This window comes from Puccinia triticina, chromosome 12A (assembly GCF_026914185.1).
Source record: "Puccinia triticina chromosome 12A, complete sequence".
NCBI classification, from domain to species: Eukaryota; Fungi; Basidiomycota; class Pucciniomycetes; order Pucciniales; family Pucciniaceae; genus Puccinia; species Puccinia triticina.
The window spans coordinates 4,002,464-4,029,300 of NC_070569.1; the positions used below are offsets into that span (position 1 = coordinate 4,002,464).

Sequence of the window (26,837 nt, forward strand, 5' to 3'; positions counted from 1 at the left end):
ACACCCTGCCCATCTGGGCACCGAGTATGCATGTACACCAGTCTCCAACGAGCCACGCTGTGAGAGTCGAAACCGGACCATGATTGCAAGTTGCCAACGGCACCCAACAAAAGGTTATCCTTAAGGCACTGCTTGCATGTAAAGCATACATTCTCTTGAGGCTGTAGAGGCTTGACAGAGAGGTGTGGCTCAAGTGGAGTTCTGTGGATCAGCCCCTATAGAATCCAGTGGATTGTATGCCACATGCAGCAGCATATGTATGTAATAAATTTTGGTGATTTTGGATGGATGCATGCCCAAGCCCTTGTGAAATGTTCGCTTCTTCTGGTCAGCATGGACCATTGCCCCAGAGCACCCCGGAGGGTGAGCCTGAGGCCGAGGGTCTTGATCTTGTGTCAAGCTCGGCTATAAAGGGGGTCTCTGTCCAGTAGCGAGCCCTTGCATAAAAAGGAGCTGCTTTAACGACGTTGTCGGATGTGTACTTGAGGTTTGTCAAGTCAGCAAGAGATATTAGAATAAATTAGAGGTCTCAAAGCAGTAAGTCGCGCAAGTCCTTGATCTGCCGGCGTTTCGACCTTGACCTATGGACCCCCAATCTCAGTAGAGGTGGGTGCAGGTTGTGCATGCGAGGGCAGCTTTATACTCTAACTTACACAGCGGGGCAGATCGAGAAAAAGTTCACCGTCCAGACGGCGCCCCCGCAGTACAGACGCCAAGGAGTGCGCCACGATGACCCCCAGTCACGCTGGCGCCCCTCCTGTCGCACACCGGGACGCCACCGTTATTGGACGTCCCCTCATGTACGCCATGGGGGCACCCCCAGGCTAGGCGCCATAGGGCCGTCCCGGTGGGGTGTCACTGCGACGGACCGGCAGGGCTGACCGCTCATCCGGTGCGTCAGCTGTCCGGCGTTCTGGGGTCGCAAGCGGCCCCATGGCGCTAACAAGTAGGCGTACTTGCGGGTGTCCCGGCGGCGAGGCCATCGGGCTCCGTCACGATGGCATCCCTGAGGCCTCGGTGATTTGTCCCGGAGTCTCCAAGCCCAAGGGTCCCACCTCCCTCACGAAGGCAGCCCTGAGGCCTCAGCGATGTGTCTTGGGGTCGCCAAGAAAGCCCAAGGGTTGCACCTCACCCAGATGCGTCAGGCGCTGTATTACCCTACAGCCCATCGGCTCGACCCCATCCCCCTCGTGGTTCATGAAACCATCTCCTTCAACACCCACCCCCTCCCTATCCGACACAACCCCGCTATACCTCATTCGATCCAGCGCTTTCTAACTGCGGCCACTTTCACCTTTAAACGGGCAATGGTCCAGATAAAGATGCGAAACCCTCCGGCCGACAGTCGAGCTGGGAGCAATGTGAGGGACTCACAACTCTTCCCCTTGAACTTCGCCACCCTGAACTGACCTGTGGTGGTCATTTCCATGTTCCAGGCCCCGGGGAGTCCTTCTAGTCCATTGCCGACTCGTCCCCACTCAGGCGACGTCAATCGCGCTCCCAAAGTTAATGATTGCTCTTTGGGCGGTGCGCTCATGACCCCGGAGAGCAAGGTCAGGAAGACACTCACATCTCTGACCTTTTGGATCGGAGGTTGCGCCAACTGAATCGAGGGTCCGCCATATTTCAGGGCCTCGGAACTGCGTGGCCGCGATTACCCACTCCTGCCCACTCAGGTGAGCTTAATGTCACCCCGAAGAAAAAGGTCAGGATCATGGTTCTACATGTGACCATTATGTGAGGAGTGGCTGCAACCTGATCCGGGCCTCGGCCATCTCGCAGGGATTTGGGAACACTTCCAGCAAATCACCGCCAATTCCGTGTGATTTGGGGCCCCAAAGATGCAGCGGGCCTGCAAAGACGCACCGGGCATTCAGGCCCGGTGGGCCTTGCGTTTATTACCCCCCCGGGTAGCCAGCCCGGGGCGCCTTGCTTGCTGCATTAGCACGGGAGGGCCGCGCTGCGGCTCATTGGTTAGCCCCCTACCCCCCGCTGACATCAGATCCTGGTTAGGTCAAGTTGTCATCATCACCACTTGACCTAACCGAGTGGGGGATATGACCCGACCTTGGCCCCAAGGAGCCAAGTCGGTCTCCCACGGTCCTTCCACCTCATACATACTCCCGCCGGCCCCTTTCCTGGTCACTTCAGTTACGCTGGCTCCCCCCATCTGGTTCTTTGCTGATATGTCTGACACAGGGGCTAGTGTCACGCCCAGCAGCACCCCTCAAAACGGTGCCCAACAAACCGGAACCGCCGCCCGTAGGGGCCTCTCACCCACTCCTTCAGGTAAGCACTTAAGCAAACCTTCCCCTCCGCTCAGTCCCCAACTGACCCTCACTCCTCAGACAATTCAGACCGCCCTGCCCGTCGCCAGTGCACGGGCACTGGAGGATTGCCTCCGAGGTTTAACCCTTTTCAGCCCCTCGGTGGCGCTCCACCCGTCCCGGACCTCCCAATAGACCCAATCGTGCTGCCCCCCAACAACCAATACCTTGCTAGCATTGGCGTCCCGATCATTGCGCAGGCCCAATGATTCCACAGGCTGAAGTCACCACCCTTGAGCTGGTGAGTAATAAGGATGGTGCTCCACCATCCTCTATCATGACGCTAATGTGACCAACCTCATCCCCAACAACCATGTAGATGACCAAGACAGACAGGGCCATCATCATCATGTCCACATTGCAGGTCCTTATGGGTCGGGCAGGCGCCCGGCCCAGCGGCGCTCCCACCAGCCCCGATAGAGCCGAGCCCACAACCAAGGCCGAACAAATCCGCCGGTTCGATTACCACGGCAATGAGAGGGTACGTTTGTTCCCCCCCTGCCCCTCCTCTATCCCTCTCACGCTTTTCTCCCCTGTCCCACCCCTTCACCCCTCTTCAGGAATTTATGGGCAGCGCGGCCCGGGAGGCCATGTTGCTCCTGGACATCGAAGCCTACACAAGGGACAACCGCAGAGCGATCAGTTCCGTCTGGTCATGGTAAGCATCCAGGGATATGCTGCCCGTGAGCATTCCCGTTTTTCTAACCTCTTCTAACCCGCGTGCTGACCTCCCTCCACCTTTGCAGAAGGGCCCGCCTCGTCTGCCAAAAGGACGAGGCCCTGTTTGGCTCCAGCCATATTCTGGCAGACGTTAACCGGGCCGATTGTGTCTGCCCGACCGCCGAGGAAGTCGCCGCCCTCGCTGCGGACATGGCGGATGCTTGACCCTAACCCCTCCCCCGTCTTACCCCTTTTTTCATTCTGCCAGCTTTTCTCCACCTCCCTCTACCTAAACCTAAGTTGTTACTGCCATGCAGTTTTATTTTTTATTTTACTGCAATGCCACCCGTTTTTGCACCCATTCTACGCGCCCCCCTGAGTGGCCCCTACGCGCACCATGTCCCGCCGGCTGCATGACCCTCAGAAGGGCTGGGCTTGTCCATCCGCCGCGGATATTGCCCCTCCGGTGCCCTCCGCCTGATCGCCGTTGTGGCTGCACCAAGTTGTCCACGACAAGGCTCTGAATCACGCAGCCATGAGGTCAATCTTGTGCGGCCTCCCTACTAATCCAGACGCCACAGTGCCATCCGCCAGGCAGTCTGACCAACGCCTGGATGATCAAGACCCCGATGATCTCGCGACATCCAAAAATGCGTGTAGAAGCCCGCCTAAGAAGATGACTCCCCGGCGGAGCCTACCCGCCCGACCGGCGCCCCATGACCGCCTCCAACGCGCGTTTTGCCGGCCGCCCCGGCGCCCGGGCCGGACGCCTACAAGGCAACCCTCCAAAACCACCCCCTGGAGACGCCACCATAGCGCCCTTGAATCGCGCCCTTCTGGCGCTGGGGTGGTGGCGACGCCATTGGATGTTGCCTTGGAGGTGTAACCAGGACGCCACAGCTGGGCGCCCCCAGGGCGCCCGCCCAGATGCGTTGGGGGGGCGTGCCGGCCGTGCGGGGCCGCGGGGACGCCCTGAGGGGTGTCAACTTGACGTCGACTTTGACCCGCGGTGTAGCTAATTTCCCTCCTCGGGGGAGCGCAGCAACCTCCGAAGGAGGGACTTACGTGCTAAGTCGACTCTGTGGCCTGAGAGAATTTCAGCTTTTGGTGGGCAGTTTTTCATAATCAACCTCACGCACTCGTCTCTGAACACTTTTCCTTCTAGTTTTCATTTCTGGGACCACGCAAGTGGTCCCCATGTACGTACTATTTTTTTTTGTCTCCATCCCATCAGCTGCCTTCACTATCCTGATGTGTAGATTTTTTATTTCCTCTTGGGCATTACACTTGAATTCCAGGCACTTCCACACATTCAAACTGTATTCAGTGCTGAAACACACTATGCTGTTTCAATGACTGTAGCCCATGAGTGCGTATAGACATTTAAGTAGCAATGGTTCTTTACGCTTTTTGATTAATCATTTCAACTGCTGTATTTCATGCGGAATCTTTGTTCCATGAGATGTGGCAGTTGATACAGGATTTGTTGTTTCAGTCTCTTTGGAGGAACAAAATTGGAAAACACACAATTAAACAACCATTGAAGGCCCTCACAAGTAGGAGACAGAGATTCTCCTGGATAAGCCCCTCATTTTGTTGGGTGACTTTGTAGTCACCCAATAAGAGATGGCAGCTGTACAGCAGATTAAAAAAAAAGCTGGATTTTCCTGATGCTCTCAGGCAAGAGGGGCAACATAGCGCCAACACTGGGTCGCTACGCTACACTACGCTATTTCAGCGCTACGCGTTAGCGTAGCGGCAAAAAGCGCCCATCTATTTTGCACAGCGTTAGCGCGCTGTTAGCGCCGCTACGCTGCGCTAAAGCCCTTTTTTCCCGCTAAAGGCGCTGTAGCGCAGCGTAGCGCGCGCTCTTTTGCGCCCTGCATGTGTAGCGTTAGCGCAATTTCGCGCATCTGCGCTAACGCTACGCTAAAAGATAGAACATTTGCGCTGCGCTACGCTACGCTAACTGCTATGGTTAGCGTAGCGACCCAGTGTTGATAGCGCATAAGTTCCTCCCTCAGAGCGTCCCTGCAGGATGGTGTCCCCCCTCCACATAGAAAGGGACTTAGTTAAGTTAGCTTTATACTGTACTTGCTGCTACACAGCGGGGCAGATTGGCAAAAGCCGATGCGCCCAGAAGGCGTCCCAGCAGTCCATGCGCCTAAGGCTGGCACCCAAAAAGTATCATCTGGGTGGACCCCCTGGGTGGAACCACCCGGGTGCGGGTGGTCGGGATGAGGCCAACACCCTGCCCAAACACCCGGGTGGTTTGGCAGTACATGATGGGCGGGCTTTCAAGGTCATTTGGACGGGCTTGAGCCCTGGGAAGGTCCAATGAACGGGCCTGGGAGGCCAATTGGACGGGCTTGGGAGGCTGCTTGACAGCCTCGGAAGGTTGATTAAGGTTTTATTGATCTCATTTCCCTGATGGGGCAAGCACATTCCCACTATGGGTCATCTGGATGGTGTCACGGATAGAAAAAATAAAGATTTCCACAGTAAAAAAAATAATTGTGACCACCCGGGTGGTTTTGGATCTGGGGTTTGGGACAAGGCTGACCCCCCGCCCAAACACCCGGGTGCCAGCCTTACATGTGCCACGGTGGCTTGACAGGGACCCAGAGTCATACTGGCGCCACTTGGTCATGCAATGGGACACCACCAAGACTGTGGGCATAGGTGGCGCCCCTGGGGCGCAACTGAGATGTCACTGACCTGGGCGCCAGATGGCCGCCCCGGTGAGATGCCTGCGTGATGCACCGGTAGGGGAGGTGTCACCGCCGGCTGTCACGGGGGCGTCCATGCCGGTAGCCTGGCTGACGCAAGGGTCCTGATGGCGCCACTGGTTATGGGGGGCCGCCACTGCGTCCTGGGGTCGCCGGAGCGGCTAGGACGCCCAATGGGCGCCCCGTCCAGGTGCGGGCAATCAAAGGGCCCATAAGCCGCAATCCAGTTGGCTTGGTTGCAGCAGGCTTGCATCATGGAAAGTGTGGGATGTGTGGGCACTCTACATATTCCGGCAATGCGGCTCAGCTAGGCCCCACTGATGCGGCAAAGTGGGTGCTTGTCTTGCTGTGTGCCAGACCTAACCCTCACCTGGGTATATATTCATAAAATCATCACCCAGCTCCAAGTCAAAGCTCCATTTGATCACCCAGCAGCTCTCCCACGTCTCCGCCCCCAATACCCTCCCTTGCCTCTTCATACCTCCAAGTTACATATTTACCTATCTTATATATCACAAATTGAGCCACCCCTGCCCCGTACTCATAATGTAGGTTACTGCACCCCCAAGGGAAGTCCAACACAGTCCCCATCCCCTCCACAGCCCGCCGTTGTTCACCCTGCCACACCCATGAGCCCACCCACTTAAGTGACCCTATTCTCTTGGGCAACACACTAATTTTTTTTTGCCCAGCAGAACTAGACTGAGCATACCAACACCATTGGACCGGTTTCAGAGGACTCTAACCCAGCCGTCTTACACTACAAACATGGATGAATTTGGGAAGGCATATATTGATCAATATGGCATATATTGATCAAATTATATTGATCATTTTTTTTTTTTGAAATTTCTATTTCATTTGTTTCCTTCCTGCAACATAATAAACCTTCTATCATCTCTCTTTCTCTTGATTTCCTCCTTCCTTAATTTTCAACCATAGTGAAAGCTTCATTTTGTTGTCAGATCAAATAGGTCATTTTTACATACTCATATGAATTATTCCTGAGAAACAATAGTCTGTTAAGTCAGGCAGGGAGGAGAAGGGGGGAGGAGGAATGGGGAGGCATGAATTATTGTCACTTGAACCTTGCAGAAGTGTTGAAATCTACTTTCCAAAAAAAAAAAACAAAAAAAAAAACAATCAGCTTCAATATATCATGCTACATCAACTTTGTTCAAATTTAATGGCTTATATATATGACTCATCATATCCAATATCCTAAATTTCTACTAGGCCTGAGATTGATTTAACGTTTGTACCAGATTTGAGTAAGGTGTCTTATATCATGGAAGAACTCCCACGCTGCGCTGAGATATAGTGGGAGGAACACCAGGAAACTACCAAATTAGTCATATTTGGCAACTGATCACATTGTGGCTGCTACATTTGGAGGTTTTGAGGTCATTCAAGGTAAACCATGATCCCTTGGGGCCATTTGATCATTTTTTTACCAATATCATGGAAGAACTGCCATGCTGCGCTGAGATATAGTGGCAGAAACACCAAGAAACTACCAAATTAGTGATATTTGCCAACTGATCACATTGTGGCTGCTACATTTGGGGGTTTTGTGGTCATTCAAGGTACACAATGAATCTTTGAGGGCATGTGAACAATTTGGTACCAATATCATGGAAGAACTCCCATGCTGCGGTGAGATATAGTGGCAGAAACACCAAGAAACTACCAAATTAGTGATATTTGGCAACGGTTCACATTGTGGCTGCTACATTTGGGGCTTTTGTGGTCATTCAAGGTACGAAATGAATCTTTGTGGGCATGTGAACATTTTGGTACCAATATCATGGAAGAACTCCCATGCTGCGCTGAGATATAGTGGCAGAAACACCAAGAAACTACCAAATTAGTGATATTTGGCAACTGATCACATTGTGGCTGCTACATTTGGGGGTTTTGTGGTCATTCACTGTACCAATGAATCTCTGAGGGCATGTGAACAATTTGGTTTCAATATCATGGAAGAAATCCCACGCTGCCTTGAGATATAGTGGCGGAAACACCAAGAAACTACCAAATTAGTCATATTTGGCAACTGATCATATTTTGGCTGCTACATTTGGAAGTTTTGAGGTCATTCAAGGTAAACCATGATCCCTTGAGGCCATTTGATCATTTTTTACCAATATCATGGAAGAACTCCCATGCTGCGCTGAGATATAGTGGCAGAAACACCAAGAAACTACCTAATTAGTCATATTTGGCAACTGATCACATTGTGGGTGCTACATTTGGACGTTTTGAGGTCATTTAAGGTACACAATGATCCCTTGAGGCCATTTGATAATTTTTGTACCAATATCATGGAAGAACTCCCATGCTGCGCTGAGATATAGAGGCAGAAACACCAAGAAACTACCAAATTAGTGATATTTGGCAACTGATCACATGGTGGCTGCTACATTTGGGGGTTTTGTGGTCATTCAAGGTACCCAATGAATCTTTGAGGGAATGTGAACATTTTGGTACCAATATCATGGAAGAACTCCCATGCTGTGCTGAGATATAGTGGCAGAAACACCAAGAAACTACCAAATTAGTGATATTTGGCAACTGATCACATTGTGGCTGCTACATTTGGACATTTTGAGGTCATTCAAGGTACACAATGAATCTTTAAGGGCATGTGAACATTTTGGTACCAGTAACATGGAAGAAATCCAATGCTGCGCTGAGATATAGTGGCAGAAACACCAAGAAACTACCAAATTAGTGATATTTGGCAACTGATCACATTGTGGCTGCTACATTTGGGGGTTTTGTGGTCATTGAAGGTACACCATGAATCTTTGAGGGCATGTGAACATTTTGGTGTCAATATCGTGGAAGAACTCCCACGCTGCGCTCAGATATAGTGGGAGAAACATCAAGAAACTACCAAATTAGTGATATTTGGCAACTGATCACATTGTGGCTGCTACATTTGGGGTTTTTGTGGTCATTCAAGGTGCACAATGAATCTTTGACCCCATTTGATCATTTTGGTACCAATATCATGGAAGAACTACCATGCTGCGCTGAGATATAGTGGCGGAAACACCAAGAAACTACCAAATTAGCCATATTTGGCAACTGATCACATTGTGGGGTTTTGTGGTCATTAAAGGTAAAAAGTGAATCTTTAAGGGCATGTGAACATTTTGGTACCAATATCATGGAAGAACTCCCAGGCTGCACTGAGATATAGTGGGAGCAACGGTGCAAGAGCTACGCTACACAAAGCGGCAGCGTAGCGAATTTGGCCCTGTTTGCTACACTTTTAGTAGCGGGCTCAGCGCTCCACTTTTCGCTGATTTTTTTTACGCGAAAAAACACAGGAAAATAGCGCGCTAATATTAGCGGCCAGTAGCGGCTTGGCGCTTTGCTTGCCGCTGACGGAGCGGCTTTTCGCTTCGCTAGCCGCTAAAGTAGCGGTAATAACGCTACTTTAGCGATTTATTTGGCGCTTATTTAGCAAGAGGGCGGCGGGCAGAGAAAAAGGAAAATATTTCATTGAAATCTAAGGTTTCCGTGTATATGTGTTGTGTGTCTACTACAAGATTCTCGTGTATGGTATGTTTGGTGAAATGAGGGCAAATGAAGCAGAGCAGTCTTCATTTTGAAGGGATTTATGGAACTTCTTGTTGTTCTTGGCCGCGTCGAGAACGGCGATACAGTCATCGAATTCTCCCACAGCCCTGACCCCTTGACGAAGCCACAAGTGGCTGCTTATGCCCCTTTCAATTGTTCGGGGTGAAAGCGAGCCACATCCAGTTGTAGCGATGTCAGAAGCCGCTGAAAACGTTTGCTCAACACAGGCTGAGCTGCTTGCACATGTGAGGTAGTCCCTGGCAAGGGAGGCGAGGACAGGGAAGGATGGGGCCTGAGCCTGTAAACACAACAGGATTGGCAAAGATGAGTGTTAGTTCTAGAGGGTATAATCAGACAAAAAGTAGAGACAAGCAGACATGTACCTTCCACCAGAGCAAGACCTTCCCTTTGATACTGAGGGAGAGGCTTGTTTCGTGGTATCATCTCAGTTCTTGTTCATCATTGTCGGGTCCAAGGTTGCTTGGGTAAAAATTGTATTCATCATCGTCGGGGGCCACGATTTGCGATGCTTCCTTGGTTGATGGAGATGTGGTTGGCTTGAGCAACAGCTGGCATTCTTTAAATTTTTGATTGAGGAGGTCTTGAACGGTCGCGAGATGTGAAGGGAATTTGTTAGTGAACAAAAGTAGCCTCCATGCAGGATGTAATACCGTGGCCATCAGCATAGGCTCGCACTGAAGAGCAAGATCTTGATATTTGGTGGCCACCTTGATCATCGGATCAAACATAGCTTCCAAGATGTTGCCTTGACATGCTGTCTTGAGCTGATCTAAGGTATTGAGAAGGCGGCTGTACTCGTAAAGGACCATCAAGGAAGAGGGTCCATCACCCTCCATTCGTTTGGTCAGTTCCAGGAATATCTGTCGTGGGTAAGTTAAAGAAAACAATCAACGTGAGTATCATAAATGCATCAATAAAAAAGCTGCGGAGTACCTTGAGAGCGCTGTTCAAAACCTTGATGTTGTCCCATTCTCCGGATGAGAACTCATACCGTTTGAAAAAGTTCCCCCTACCGTTCTCACTTTCGTTGGCCAAGAGTTGATTCACAACCTACAACATCAAGTCTAAGACTCTTGATGGTTGGTCAATCTGACTGAAAGAAAGCATTCAACTTACTTTTCGCGCTCGGTATGCTCGATTCCTACTCTTGTATGCAATATTCCATCGTATACCATAGCCTCCGATGATCCCTGGGCCATCATAGCCCAACTTATGCGCCCAGACTTGGAACTCTGCCTGTTTCGCAGGGGAACTAGCTATTCGGCGACATACATAGTCGATCTAGAAGGGATCAAGCAAAAGGTGTGAGTTGACTTAGCTTGATGAGACTGAAATGACATATGGAGACTGATTGGACCAACCTTTTTTAAAGTGGAACCAATACCACTTGTTGCGTACTTTGCTTTGGACTTCTTGCTACTACTAGTCACCCCGCCCCCGGAACTGTCTCGATCATCAACTTCAGATTCGGATTCGGCTTGCAACTCTTCATCAGATACATCTTTGGGATCAATTTCGTCCTCAGCTTCTGAAGCCTTGATGCCATCATTGATCATCTCTCCCTCTTTGCTGATCGTTTCAAGGGTTGGGAAGTTTTTGGGTTTTTTTGAGTGGGGGGGACCATCGGCGGTGGAAAGCTTGATTGCAGCAAGGCCTGCACCACAAACTAAAGCAACAACGTGGCAAAAGCAGCGCTGGTGGCTCACCAAAGGGTCCCAGGTAGTTCCATCGTGCTGTTTGATCAGCTTTGATAACTCCTTCACCATGGTGAAGTTGTTTGAACCTGAATCAGCCGTCTTTGAAAGGATGTAAACAAGAAAAAAACCGTAAAGTGAGCTTATTGAAGATTTAGAAACGTTTGCGGTCAGTGTGGTACGCAAAAATGTGGAAAAATCAAAAGTTTTTCTCATGTACATACAGAAGGCCTCAAGATACCATCCATTGGACACCATAAATGGACTCCATGGCTAAAGTAACCCCTAGTCCCCCCTGGAAGCATCACTGAAGCCCCACTACACTGGAAGTTAGACCCTTTGGACAACCTGTAGCACCCAGTCAACCACCTGTCAGGTGCCTCAAGACACATTCCCCGCACCATTCTATCCCCACTACATATATTGGTTTGGGTTTGTTTGTTGTGTACATGACATCATGCAGCACTGCCCCTGCAGGCTGTGCCCCTTCAACTGAATGGTTCCCCACATTCTAGTTCCTTCTAACTCCACTTTGTTTGGTCTTATTACATCACATGATCATTCCCTGCACAGCTTATGCACCCCTTGCATGAACTATGACATCATTTGGCACAGCCCCTCCTCATGTATGCACCCCTTGCATAAATTGTACACAGCCACTCCCTCTTAACTCCCTCATGTTGTACAGCCCAGGCCAGCTAAAATACCTCCCTCAGGGGCTTCCCTGGAGCCAAAATCCCTCACATTTGTCTATATAAGGAGCTCTCTCCCCCCCATTTGTAGTTCCTCAGTTTATTACTCATCAAGTTTTATACTCACCCATCACCCAAAACACTTACGTACCCACTCAACCCTCTTACTTACATATAACAACCCTTACATACTGAATAACAACCTTTTTATACTGTGTCACGAGAAACTTATCTTGAGCTAACCACTCCTATCACTTATTAAAACTTGCCAAGCTTACCTTGGTGGGTCTTGTAGCTGGTAGTATAGAAGGGCAGAGCTTGCACCTCCTTCATCCCCTTCTCCATTCAGCAAAAGGGTTTCACAACCACTTTTGAGTCTTACATTGGTAAAATACAAGAGAGGTAGTAAAATTTACGTATCTTTTGGTGGAGATTGTGCTTGATGAGGACTCTGGCAAACGGGGAAGCGAGATACTTTCCGTTGTGATGCCAGGAGATATACTTTATTGATAAGTGGTGTGAACGATATTCCCAAGATTTGGTGATGTAGCATACAGAGATGCCTAAAAAGGCTTTATGGCCCCCTTTGGTCGTCCACACATCAGATACTAAGCTGATCTTTGATTCGGCGTCCTAAAGATTTGATGAAACTTGGTCAGTGCATCATCCAAAAACGAATCAAACATGAAATCATATGAGCCCCGCTGGACTGAGATTCAACACACCTGGATACCTTCCAAGACACCACGCTGAAGCGAAAGATACAGACTGTGTGCAGTTGTTGCTGCCCAGGTTCGCGAGTGGAGGTAGGTTGAAGGCTGAAGGTAATCAAAGACAATGCAAAGGGTTTCGTCTTCAACTCGAAGCCATGGGAGGGAGTGTCGGAGCAACCAGAAAACAATGAGCTTGTTGAAAGTGTTGTTGTCGAAGCGGCCCTTGGTCATGTATGAGGCAATTGTGGTACCCGGTTTGTTCATGGACTCGGTTTTATTCTGAGTATCGGCCTGAGCGGCAGTCAGAGGAAGCTTGGCACCATCGGCAATCGCTTGGGTTCGACCAGCACAAGCAGCGCGAATGGTTCCTTTGCAGTTCGAGCCGTCACGATGGATCTTCAGGTTGTAGTATGACAAGTTCGAGGCCTTCACAATCTTTGGACACCAGGAACAGGTGTACGACGTAGTATCCTCCACCTGCACAAAATATAAAAGTACGCTATCGGTGCCGTCCTTGCGAGGTCTTCTTGGACTTGAAATTCATTGAGCGTTCAGCGGCCTTGGCGTTTTCCTCATCAGAGTCTTGATTAATGTTGTAGAGTTCTTTCGAGTTGGATTCTGGGGTGGAATTGTTATGATCCTGATTTCAGTTGATAAATATTAAACATTATCACAATTAAATTCAGATTACATACTACACTGACATGAAATGAGGCTCTACCAAAATATTACTCACTTGAGAGGTCTGGAGGTTTGAAGCTGCAGTTGAACTCCGAGTAGATGTACTAGATGAGGTTACAGGCCCCTTGGGTCTGGGTGGGACGTTAGTATGGAGAGCCCGTCTGGAGTCGGATTGAGTAGGAACAAAGCCAGGAGTTACGATGACAGTTCTTTTTCGGGCAGATTGACGGATTGGGATGGACGGATTAGGGGTATCATCACCAACTGTATGGATATCTGAGCCCTTTTGGTTTTCTGGGGTGACTTGTTGGCTAGAAATCTCAAAGTTTGAAGCAAGGCAGAAGGGCAAGGGCAAAAAAATCAAGGGGATAGGGGATCTGATGGCACTTTGGCTTACTACTGATGTTGGAATTTAGGCGGAATTTATATATGTGATCATCTTGGTTCAACCTGTGGGCAGACTTTTGGTATGTACAACCACAAAAATAGCTGCGCTTTAGCGGATGGCGCCCCTCGTGCGCTTTCTGCTGGAAAGGCAAAGACATCCGCTGTGCTACGCTCTTGGCGCTTTTAGCTGGAAAAGCGGGGCCACGCGCTACGCCTTTTGCGCTAATTAGCGCCATTTAGCGCTGATAGCGGCAAATAGCGCACCATTGCGCTACACCGCTTTCACTACGCTATTCTGTAGCGAAAGCGCAAAAGAATCGCTGCGCTACGCGCAGGTGATTTTTGCAGTAGCGGTGGTAGCGCTTCGCTACCGCTCTATGTAGCGTTTTCCCGCTAGCGCTATCGCTACTCTGCATTGAGAGCAGCGGTTTTCCGCTACGCTACCCAAAAGCGCCGCTTTTTGTAGCGTAGCGTAGCTCTTGCACCGTTGGTGGGAGGAACACAAGGAAACTACCAAATTAGGCCCCGTTTGGCCGCGCGATGTAATGTGATAAATTGGGCAATTTATAACGGGGGGCGCCCGGGGTATCACACTTGTTTATTTGGTGTTTGGGGCTGCCAATGATATCGTAAAATGCATTACCCCACATCACCAAAAAAATATCACCCCCGCCATTTTGGAAATAGAGGTCAGGACCTCTATTTCTGGGTGATATATCGGTGACTACATATGTATGTACTCACCCCCCAGTCATCAAGCTGCACCTCTCGATGATCGATCATCTGGTCATCGAGAAGGACACAACCCCTTGATGACTGGTCAACCAATCATCTTTGAGGACACAACCTCTGGATGACCGGTTGGACCGGCTATCCAGACACAACCTCTGGATGACCGGTTGGACCGGCCATCCAGACACAACCTCTGGATGACCGTTCTGACCGGCCATCCAGAGGACTTCACCTCTTGATGACCGGTTCAACCGGTCATCGAAGAGGACACACATCCTATCAATGACCGGTTCAACCGGTCATCGAAGAGGACACATGCTCTCAATGACCAGTTCAACCGGTCATCGAAGAGGACACATGCTCTTGATGACCGGTTCAACCGGTCATCAAAGAGGACACACCCTCTTGATGACCGGCCAACCGGTCATTGAAGAGGACAGACCCTCTTGATGATTGGTCAACCGGTCATTGAAGAGGACATAACCTCGGGAGTCTGGATGACCGGTCATCGAGAGGTTGTGTCCTCTTCGATGGCCAGTCAACCGCTTCACCTCTTGATGACCAGTCAACAGGTCATCGAGAGGTTGTGTCCTCATGACCAGTTGACCGGTCATTGAGAGGAGTTCAGCTCTCGATGAACGGTCAACCAGTCAACAGGAGCTGAAGCCCTCTGGACGACCGGTTCAACCGACCATCATGAGCTGAACTCCTCTAGATGAGCGGTTTGACCGGCCATCCAGAGGAGTTCAGCTCTTGATGACCGGGTGATCGGACATCGAGAGGTGGGCTCCTCTCGATGAACGGATGATCGAGAGGAGTTCAGCTCTCTCGATGTCCGGTTGACCGGTCATTGAGAGGAGTTCAGCTCTCTCAACCGGACATCGAGAGGAGTTCAGCTCTCTCGATGTCCGGTTGACCGGTCATTGAGGGGAGTTCATCTGTCGATGTCCAATCAACTGGACATCAAGAGAGGTGAACGTTCTTGATGGACCAAGAGACGTTCCTGATGGACCGTTCATCAAAGAGGAGTTTAGCTCTTGATGACCGATCAACCGGTTATCAAGAGCTGAATTCCTCTGGATGGCCGGTCAGAGCTGAACGCTCTTGATGGACCGTTCATCGAAGAGGACTTGACCTCTTGATGATCAATCAACCAGTCATCGAGAGGTGAACTCATCTGGATGGCCGGCCGAATCATTCATCCAGAGGTTAGGTCCTCTTCGATGACCGGTTGACCCGTCATTGAGAGGTGAAGTCCTTTTCGATGACCAGATGACCGGTCATCGAGAGGGTGTTACTCCTCCGGATATCCAGTTGAACAGGTCATCAAGATGTGTACTAGGTGTGTGTACATGTATGATACTGTCTGCTCTCCAAACAGCCTGTTATAAATGGACTCCAACATTATTCTGGAGCGGATGCACCAAACAGCCATGTTATAAATCTAATCATTTCTTGATTGGCTTTATTACAGTTGGATTGCACATTGGGTGGTATGTATATTATGATGCAATTTATCATATAACACTGGGCGTCCAAACGGGGCCTTAGTCATATTTGGAAACTGATCACATTGTGGCTGCTACATTTGGAGGTTTTGAGGTCATTCAAGGTAAACCATGATCCCTTGGGGCCATTTGATCATTGTTGTACCAATATCATGGAAGAACTCCCACACTGCGCTGAGATATAGTGGCAGAAACACCAAGAAACTACCAAATTAGTGATATTTGGCAACTGATCACATTGTGGCTGCTACATTTGGGGGTTTTGTGGTCATTCAAGGTAAACCATGATCCTTTGAAGCCATTTGATCATTTTGGTACCAATATCATGGAAGAACTCCCACACTGCGCTGAGATATAGTGGCAGAAACACCAAGAAACTACCAAATTAGTGATATTTGGCAACTGATCACATTGTGGCTGCTACATTTGGGGGTTTTGTGTTTATTCAACGTACACCATGAATCTTTGAGGGCATTTGAACATTTTGGTACCAATATCGTGGAAGAACTCCCACGCTGCGCTCAGATATAGTGGGAGAAACATCAAGAAACTACCAAATTAGCGATATTTGGCAACTGATCACATTGTGGCTGCTACATTTGGGGGTTTGTGGTCATTAAAGGTACACAATGAATCTTTGACCCCATTTGATCATTTTGGTACCAATATCATGGAAGAACTACCATGCTGCGCTGAGATATAGTGGTGGAAACACCAAGAACCTACCAAATTAGCCATATTTGGCAACTGATCACATTGTGGCTGCTACATTTGGACGTTTTGAGGTCATTCAAGGTACACCATGATCCATTCAGGCCATTTGATCATTGTTATATCCATATCATAGAAGAACTCCCATGCTGCGCTGAGATATAGTGGCAGAAACACCAAGAAACTACCAAATTAGTGATATTTGGCAACTGATCACATGGTGGCTGCTACATTTGGGTGTTTTGTGGTCATTCAAGGTACCCAATGAATCTCTGAGGGCATGTGAACATTTTGGTACCAATATCATGGAAGAACTCCCATGCTGCGCTGAGATATAGTGGCAGAAACACCAAGAAACTACCAAATTAGTGATATTTGGCAACTGATCACATTGTGGCTGCTACATTTGGGGGTTTTGTGGTCATTCAAGGTACCCAATGAACCATTGAGGGCATGTGAAAATTTTGGTACCAATCGCATGGAAGAAATCCCATGCGGCGCTGAGATATAGTGGCACTAGAAACACCAAGAAACTACCAAATTAGTGATATTTGGCAACTGATCACATTGTGGCTGCTACATTTGGGGGTTTTGTGGTCATTGAAGGTACACCATGAATCTTTGAGGGCATGTGAACATTTTGGTGTCAATATCGTGGAAGAACTGATCCCACCCTGCGCTCAGATATAGTGGGAGAAAAATCAAGAAACTACCAAATTAGTGATATTTGGCAACTGATCACATTGTGGCTGCTACATTTGGGGGTTTGTGGTCATTAAAGGTACACAATGAATCTTTGACCCCATTTGATCATTTTGGTACCAATATCATGGAAGAACTACCATGCTGCGCTGAGATATAGTGGTGGAAACACCAAGAACCTACCAAATTAGCCATATTTGGCAACTGATCACATTGTGGGCGCTACATTTGGACGTTTTGAGGTCATTCAAGGTACACCATGATCCATTCAGGCCATTTGATCATTTTTATACCCATATCATGGAAGAACTCCCATGCTGCGCTGAGATATAGTGGCAGAAACACCAAGAAACTACCAAATTAGTGATATTTGGCAAACGATCACATGGTGGCTGCTACATTTGGGTGTTTTGTGGTCATTCAAGGTACCCAATGAATCTTTGAGGGCATGTGAACATTTTGGTACCAATATCATGGAAGAACTCCCATGCTGCGCTGAGATATAGTGGCAGGAACACCAAGAAACTACCAAATTAGTGATATCTGGCAACTGATCACATTGTGGCTGCTACATTTGGATGTTTTGAGGTCATTCAAGGTAAACAATGATCCCTTGAGGCCATTTAATCATTTTTGTACCAATATCATGGAATAACTCTTATGCTGCGCTGAGATATAGTGGCAGAAACACCAAGAAACTACCACATTAGTGATATTTGGCAACTGATCACATTGTGGCTGCTACATTTGGGGGTTTTGTGGTCATTCACTGTACCAATGAATCTCTGAGGGCATGTGAACATTTTGGTTTCAATATCATGGAAGAACTCCCACGCTGCCCTGAGATATAGTGGCGGAAACACCAAGAACCTACCAAATTAGCCATATTTGGCAACTGATCACATTGTGGCTGCTAAATTTGGACGTTTTGAGGTCATTCAAGGTACACATTGATCCCTCGAGGCCATTTGATCATTTTTGTACCAATATCATGGAAGAACTCCCACACTGCGCTGAGATATAGTGGCAGAAACACCAAGAAACTACCAAATTAGTGATATTTGGCAGCTGATCACATTGTGGCTGCTACATTTGGGGGTTTTGTGGTCATTCAAGTTAAAACATGATCCCTTGAAGCCATTTGGTCATTTTTGTACCAATATCATGGAAGAACTCCCATGCTGCGCTGAGATATAGTGGCAGAAACACCAAGAAACTACCACATTAGTGATATTTGGCAACTGACCACATTGTGGCTGCTACATTTGGGGGTTTTGTGGTCATTCAAGGTAAACAATGAATCTTTGACCCCATTTGATCATTTTGGTACCAATATCATGGAAGAACTCCCACACTGCGCTGAGATATAGTGGCAGAAACACCAAGAAACTACCAAATTAGTGATATTTGGCAACTGATCACATTGTGGCTGCTACATTTGGGAGTTTTGTGGTCATTGAAGGTACACCATGAATCTTTGAGGGCATGTGAACATTTTGGTGTCAATATCGTGGAAGAACTCCCACGCTGCGCTCAGATATAGTGGAAGAAACATCAAGAAACTACCAAATTAGTGATATCTGGCAACTGATCACATTGTGGCTGCTACATTTGGGGGATTTGTGGTCATTCAAGGTACACAATGAATCTTTGACCCCATTTGATCATTTTGGTACCAATATCATGGAAGAACTCCCACAATGCGCTGAGATATAGTGGCAGAAACACCAAGAAACTACCAAATTAGTGATATTTGGCAGCTGATCACATTGTGGCTGCTACATTTGGGGGTTTTGTGGTCATTCAAGGTAAAACATGATCCCTTGAAGCCATTTGATCATTTTTGTACCAATATCATGGAAGAACTCCCATGCTGCGCTGAGATATAGTGGCAGAAACACCAAGAAACTACCACATTAGTGATATCTGGCAACTGACCACATTGTGGCTGCTACATTTGGGGTTTTTGTGGTCATTCAAGGTAAACAATGAACCTTTGAGGGAATATGAACATTTTGGTACCAATATCGTGGAAGAACTGCCACGCTGCGCTCAGATATAGCGGCAGAAACACCAAGAAACTACCAAATTAGTGGTATTTGGCAACTGATCACATTGTGCCTGCTAGATTTGGACGTTTTGAGGTCATTCAAGGTACGCAATTTTCCCTTGAGGGCATTTGATCATTTTTATACCAATATCATGGAAGAACTCCCACGTTGCGCTGAAATATAGTGGCAAACACCAAGAAACTACCAAATTAGTGATATTTGGCAACTGATCACATTGTGGCTGCTACATTTGGGGGTTTTGTGGTTATTCAAGGTACACCATGAATGTTTGAGGGCATCTGAACATTTTGGTACCAATATCGTGGAAGAACTCCCACGCTGCGCTCAGATATAGCGGCAGAAACACCAAGAAACTACCAAATTAGTGGTATTTGGCAACTGATCACATTGTGCCTGCTACATTTGGACGTTTTGAGGTCATTCAAGGTACGCAATGTTCCCTTGAGGGCATTTGATCATTTTTATACCAATATCATGGAAGAACTCCCACGCTGCGCTGAAATATAGTGGCAAACACCAAGAAACTACCAAATTAGTGATATTTGGCAACTGATCACATTGTGGCTGCTACATTTGGGGGTTTTGTGGTTATTCAAGGTACACCGTGAATCTTTGAGGGCATGTGAACATTTTGGTACCAATATCGTGGAAGAACTCCCACGCTGCGCTCAGATATAGCGGCAGAAACACCAAGAAACTACCAAATTAGTGGTATTTGGCAACTGATCACATTGTGCCTGCTACATTTGGACGTTTTGAGGTCATTCAAGGTACACAATGTTCCCACGAGGCCATTTGATCATTTTTATACCAATATCATGGAAGAACTCCCACACTGCGCTGAGATATAGTGGCAGAAACACCAAGAAACTACCAAATTAGTCATATTTGGCAACTGATCACATTGTGGCTGCTACATTTGGAGGTTTTGAGGTCATTCAAGGTAAGCCATGATCCCTTGAGGCCATTTGATCATTTTTGTACCAATATCATGGAGGAACTCCTACGCTGCGCTCAGATATAGTGGGAGAAACATCAAGAAACTACCAAATTAGCTGTGAGCCTGAGTCTCTTATGTGACAACAGGACACAAGAAAAAAGGGGGACACTGATTGAATTTCTTGGGATAAAGAAATACAAGCAGTGGAGAGAAGAGAAATAGAAGAGTGAAACTTGATCTGTTTTAATTATGATTTAATATGGGCCAAGCTCTACCTGGAAAAGTAGGCTGCCAACTGTGCTAGAAATGCAACAGTCTCCACTCACACCAAGGAAACGGTGGTGGGATTCAGAAGTAGGATGACTACTCTGCTCTGGTTTTAAAGGTCTTAACAAGAGATAACCTGTGAATCTTTTGATGCAGAAGAGAGAAACAGAAGCAAGGAGAGAGCAGTCAAGAGCAACAGATTTTCCTCTGAGATAAACAAGGTCAGTAGAAGAGGGTACTTACTGTCAATATCCTGTGGTGATACTGGGAGTGAAGTGGCCTCTGGTTAGTGATCCTGGATGTCTCTGGGGTATGGTTCTGGTGTGCTGAAGTCTGTAGATCCTCCTCAGGCAGTGGGGGATCCAGACTTCGAAAATTTTCAGAGTTTGCTTACATAATTACATATGTACAAGTGGTTGGCGCGCCTGGTAGCGCTGCCACGTCACAACTGCGCATGCGCGCCATAACTCAAGTACTCAGGGAAGGAGTAGAGTTACAAAGAAGTGGTAAGTTGTAACTAGGGTTAAAATTGCATGAGAAAACAGAATATGAAGTCAAAACAAGGTTATCTCTTAAGATGAAAAAGATATGAAGTAATTCATTTGTAGAAAGGTAGAAAAGGCAGCTTTTAGGTCAGCTGTGTTGACTCTAAGGCTGACATTAGCGATATTTGGCAACTGATCACATTGTGGCTGCTACATTTGGGGGTTTTGTAGTCATTCAAGGTACACAATGAATCTTTGAGGGCATGTGAACATTTTGGTACCAATATCATGGAAGAACTCCCATGCTGCGCTGAGATATAGTGGCAGAAACACCAAGAAACTACCAAATTAGTGAGATTTGGCAACTGATCACATTGTGGCTGCTACATTTCGGGGTTTTGTGGTCATTCAAGGTAAACCGTGATCCGTTGAGGCCATTTGATCATTTTTTACCAATATCATGGAAGAACTCCCATGCTGCACTGAGATATAGTGGCAGAAACACCAAGAAACTACCAAATTAATGATATTTGGCAACCGACCACATTGTGGCTGCTACATTTGGGGGTTTTGTGGTCATTCACTGTACCAATGAATCTCTGAGGGCATGTGAACATTTTGGTTTCAATATCATGTAAGAACTCCCACGCTGCCCTGAGATATAGTGGCGGAAACACCAAGAAACTACCTAATTAGTCATATTTGGCAACTGATCACATTGTGGGTGCTACATTTGGACGTTTTGAGGGCATTTAAGGTACTCCATGATCTCTTGAGGCCATTTGATCATTTTTGTACCAATATCATGGAAGAACTCTTATGCTGCGCTGAGATATATTGGCAGAAACACCAAGGACTACCAAATTAGTGATATTTGGCAACTGATCACATTGTGGCTGCTACATTTGGGGGTTTTGTAGTCATTTAAGGTACACAATGAATCTTTGAGGGCATGTGAACATTTTGGTACCAATATCATGGAAGAAATCCCATGCTGCGCTGAGATATAGTGGCAGAATCACATTGAGGCTGCTACATTTGGACGTTTTGAGGTCATTCAAGGTACACATTGATCCCTCAAGGCCATTTGATCATTTTTGTACCAATATCATGGAAGAACTCCCACACTGCGCTGAGATATAGTGGCAGAAACACCAAGAAACTACCAAATTAGTGATATTTGGCAACTGATCACATTGTGGCTGCTACATTTGGGGGTTTTGTGGTCATTCAAGGTAAACCATGATCCCTTGAAGCCATTTGATCATTTTTGTACCAATATCATGGAAGAACTCCCATGCTGCGCTGAGATATAGTGGCAGAAACACCAAGAAACTACCACATTAGTGATATTTGGCAACTGATCACATTGTGGCTGCTACATTTGGGGGTTTTGTGGTCATTCACTGTACCAATGAATCTTTGAGGGCATGTGAACAATTTGGTTTCAATATCATGGAAGGACTCCCAAGCTGCCTTGAGATATAGTGGCGGAAACACCAAGAAACTACCAAATTAGTCATATTTGGCAACTGATCACATTGTGGCTGCTAAATTTGGAGGTTTTGAGGTCATTCAAGGTACACCATGATCCCTTGAGACCATTTGATCATTTTTATACCAATATCATGGGGAAAATCCCATGCTGCGCTGAGATATAGTGGCAGAAACACCAAGAAACTGCCAAATTATTGATATTTGGCAACTGATCACATTGTGGCTGCTACATTTGGGGGTTTTGTGGTCATTCAAGGTACCCAATGAATCTTTGAGGGCATGTGAAAATTTGGGTACCAATATCATGGAAGAACTCCCATGGTGTGCTGAGATATAGTGGCAGAAACACCAAGAAACTACCAAATTAGTGATATTTGGCAACTGATCACATTGTGGCTGCTACATTTGGGGGTTTTGTGGTCATTCAAGGTACAAAATGAACCTTTGAGGGAATATGAACATTTTTGTGGGAATATCATGGAAGAACTCCCATGCTGCGCTGAGAAATAGTGGCAGAAACACCAAGAAACTACCTAATTTGTCATATTTGGCAACTGATCACATTGTGGCTGCTACATTTGGGGGTTTTGTGGTCATTCACTGTATCAATGAATCTCTGAGGGAATGTGAACATTTTGGTACCAATATCATGGAAGAACTCCCACGCTGCGCTGAGATATAATGGCAGAAACACCAAGAAACTACCAAATTAGTCATATTTGGCAACTGATCATATTGTGGCTGCTACATTTGGACGTTTTGAGGTCATTCAAGGTACACCATGATCCCTGAGGCCATTTGATCATTTTTTTACCGATATCATGGAAGAACTCCCATGCTGCGCTGAGATATAGTGGCGGAAACACCAAGAAACTACCTAATTTGTCATATTTGGCAACTGATCACATTGTGGCTGCTACATTTGGGGGTTTTGTGGTCATTCACTGTATCAATGAATCTCTGAGGGAATGTGAACATTTTGGTACCAATATCATGGAAGAACTCCCACGCTGCGCTGAGATATAATGGCAGAAACACCAAGAAACTGCCAAATTATTGATATTTGGCAACTGATCACATTGTGGCTGCTACATTTGGGGGTTTTGTGGTCATTCAAGGTACCCAATGAATCTTTGAGGGCATGTGAAAATTTGGGTACCAATATCATGGAAGAACTCCCATGGTGTGCTGAGATATAGTGGCAGAAACACCAAGAAACTACCAAATTAGTGATATTTGGCAACTGATCACATTGTGGCTGCTACATTTGGGGGTTTTGTGGTCATTCAAGGTACACAATAAATCTTTGAGGGCATGTGAACATTTTGGTTCCCATATCATGGAAGAACTCCCATGCTGCGCTGAGATATAGTGGCAGAAACACCAATTAACTAGCCAATTAGTGATATTTGGCAACTGATCACATTGTAGCTGCTACATTTGGGGGTTTTGTGGTCATTGACTGTACCAATGAATCTTTGAGGGCATGTGAACAATTTGGCTTCAACATCATGGAAGGACTCCCAAGCTGCCTTGAGATATAGTGGCGGAAACACCAAGAAACTACCAAATTAGTCATATTTGGCAACTGATCATATTGTGGCTGCTACATTTGGACGTTTTGAGGTCATTCAAGGTACACCATGATCCCTGAGGCCATTTGATCATTTTTTTACCGATATCATGGAAGAACTCCCATGCTGCGCTGAGATATAGTGGCGGAAACACCAAGAAACTACCTAATTTGTCATATTTGGCAACTGATCACATTGTGGCTGCTACATTTGGGGGTTTTGTGGTCATTCACTGTATCAATGAATCTCTGAGGGAATGTGAACATTTTGGTACCAATATCATGGAAGAACTCCCACGCTGCGCTGAGATATAATGGCAGAAACACCAAGAAACTACCAAATTAGTCATATTTGGCAACTGATCACATTGTGGCTGCTAAATTTGGAGGTTTTGAGGTCATTCAAGGTACACCATGATCCCTTGAGACCATTTGATCATTTTTATACAAATATCATGGGGAAAATCCCATGCTGCGCTGAGATATAGTGGCAGAAACACCAAGAAACTGCCAAATTAGTGTTATTTGGCAACTGATCACATTGTGGCTGCTACATTTGGGGTTTTTGTGGTCATTCAAGGTACACAATAAATCTTTGAGGGCATGTGAACATTTTGGTTCCAATATCATGGAAGAACTCCCATGCTGCGCTGAGATATAGTGGCAGAAACACCAATTAACTAGCCAATTAGTGATATTTGGCAACTGATCACATTGTGGGTGCTACATTTGGGGGTTTTGTGGTCATCCACTGTACCAATGAATATTTGAGGGCATGTGAACAATTTGGTTTCAATATCATGGAAGGACTCCCAAGCTGCCTTGAGATATAGTGGCGGAAACACCAAGAAACTACCAAATTAGTCATATTTGGCAACTGATCATATTGTGGCTGCTACATTTGGACGTTTTGAGGTCATTCAAGGTACACCATGATCCCTTGAGGCCATTTGATCATTTTTTTACCGATATCATGGAAGAACTCCCATGCTGCGCTGAGATATAGTGGCGGAAACACCAAGAAACTACCTAATTCGTCATATTTGGCAACTGGTCACATTGTGGCTGCTACATTTGGACGTTTTGAGGTCATTCAAGGTACACCATGATCCATTCAGGCCATTGAATCATTTTTATACCAATATCATGGAAGAACTCCCATGCTGCGCTGAGATATAGTGGCAGAAACACCAAGAAACTACCAAATTAGTGATATTTGGCAACCGACCACATTGTGGCTGCTACATTTGGGGGTTTTGTGGTCATTCACTGTACCAATGAATCTCTGAGGGCATGTGAACATTTTGGTTTCAATATCATGGAAGAACTCCCATGCTGCCCTGAGATATAGTGGCGGAAACACCAAGAAACTACCTAATTAGTCATATTTGGCAACTGATCACATTGTGGGTGCTACATTTGGACGTTTTGAGGTCATTTAAGGTACTCCATGATCTCTTGAGGCCATTTGATCATTTTTGTACCAATATCATGGAAGAACTCTTATGCTGCGCTGAGATATATTGGCAGAAACGCCAAGGACTACCAAATTAGTGATATTTGGCAAACGATCACATTGTGGCTGCTACATTTGGGGGTTTTGTAGTCATTTAAGGTAAACAATGAATCTTTGAGGGCATGTGAACATTCTGGTACCAATATCATGGAAGAAATCCCAAGCTGCACTGAGATATAGTGGCAGAAACACCAAGAAACTACCAAATTATTGATATTTGGCAACTGTTCACATTGTGGCTGCTACATTTGGGGGTTTTGTGGTCATTCAAGGTACAAAATGAATCTTTGTGGGCATGTGAACATTTTGGTACCAATATCATGGAAGAACTCCCATGCTGCGCTGAGATATAGTGGCAGAAACACCAAGAAACTACCAAATTAGTCATATTTGGCAACTGATCACATTTTGCCTGCTACATTTGGAGGTTTTGAGGTCATTCAAGGTAAGCTATGATCCCTTGAGGCCATTTGATCATTTTTGTACCAACATCATGGAAGAACTCCCATGCTGCGCTGAGATATAGTGGCAGAAACACCAAGAAACTACCAAATTAGTGATATTTGGCAACTGATCACATTGTGGCTGCTGCATTTAGGGGTTTTGTGGTCATTCAAGGTATAAAAAGATCCCTTGAGGCCATTTGATCATTTTAGTACCAATATCATGCAAGAACTCCCACATTGCGCTGAGATATAGTGGCAGAAACACCAAGAAACTACCAAATTAGTGATATTTGGCAACTGATCACATTGTGGCTGCTACATTTGGGGTTTTTGTGGTCATTCAAGGTACACAATGAATCTTTGAGGGCATGTGAACATTTTGGTACCAATATCATGGAAGAACTCCCATGCTGCGCTGAGATATAGTGGCAGAAACACCAAGAAACTACCAAATTAGTGAGATTTGGCAACTGATCACATTGTGGCTGCTACATTTGGGGGTTTTGTGGTCATTCAAGGTAAACTGTGATCCGTTGAGGCCATTTGATCATTTTTGTACCAATATCATGGAAGAACTCCCATGCTGCGCTGAGATATAGTGGCAGAAAAACCGAGAAACTACCAAATTAGTCATATTTGGCAACAGATCACAACCGCAAAACGTCCAAATGTAGCAGCCACAATGTGATCAGTTGCCAGATATGACTAATTTGGTAGTTTCTTGGTGTTTCCGCCACTATATCTCAGGGCAGCGTGAGAGTTCTTCCATGATATTGAAACCAAAATCTTCACATGCCCTCAGAGATTCATTGATACAGTGAATGACCACAAAACCCCCAAATGTAGCAGCCACAATGTGATCAGTTGCCAAATATCACTAATTTTGTAGTTTC

At 46.6% G+C, this 26,837-nt stretch overlaps 2 protein-coding genes across 2 annotated transcripts; both read left to right on the forward strand.

Moving 5' to 3' along the window:
- Nucleotides 1-1,088: 1,088 nt before the first annotated feature.
- PtA15_12A376 (uncharacterized protein) lies at nucleotides 1,089-2,536 on the forward strand (the record flags this gene model as incomplete). Its single annotated transcript, XM_053161978.1, has 5 exons — nucleotides 1,089-1,361; nucleotides 1,437-1,553; nucleotides 1,631-1,676; nucleotides 2,200-2,289; nucleotides 2,358-2,536. 5 exons carry the CDS (start codon nucleotides 1,089-1,091, stop codon nucleotides 2,534-2,536), a joined length of 705 nt encoding a protein of 234 aa, XP_053025942.1.
- Nucleotides 2,537-2,676: 140 nt separating this feature from the next.
- Nucleotides 2,677-3,212, forward strand: PtA15_12A377 (uncharacterized protein; the record flags this gene model as incomplete). Its single annotated transcript, XM_053161979.1, has 3 exons — nucleotides 2,677-2,808; nucleotides 2,888-2,985; nucleotides 3,077-3,212. The coding sequence occupies 3 exons, from the start codon at nucleotides 2,677-2,679 to the stop codon at nucleotides 3,210-3,212; spliced, it is 366 nt and encodes a 121-aa protein (XP_053025943.1).
- Nucleotides 3,213-26,837: the final 23,625 nt, after the last annotated feature.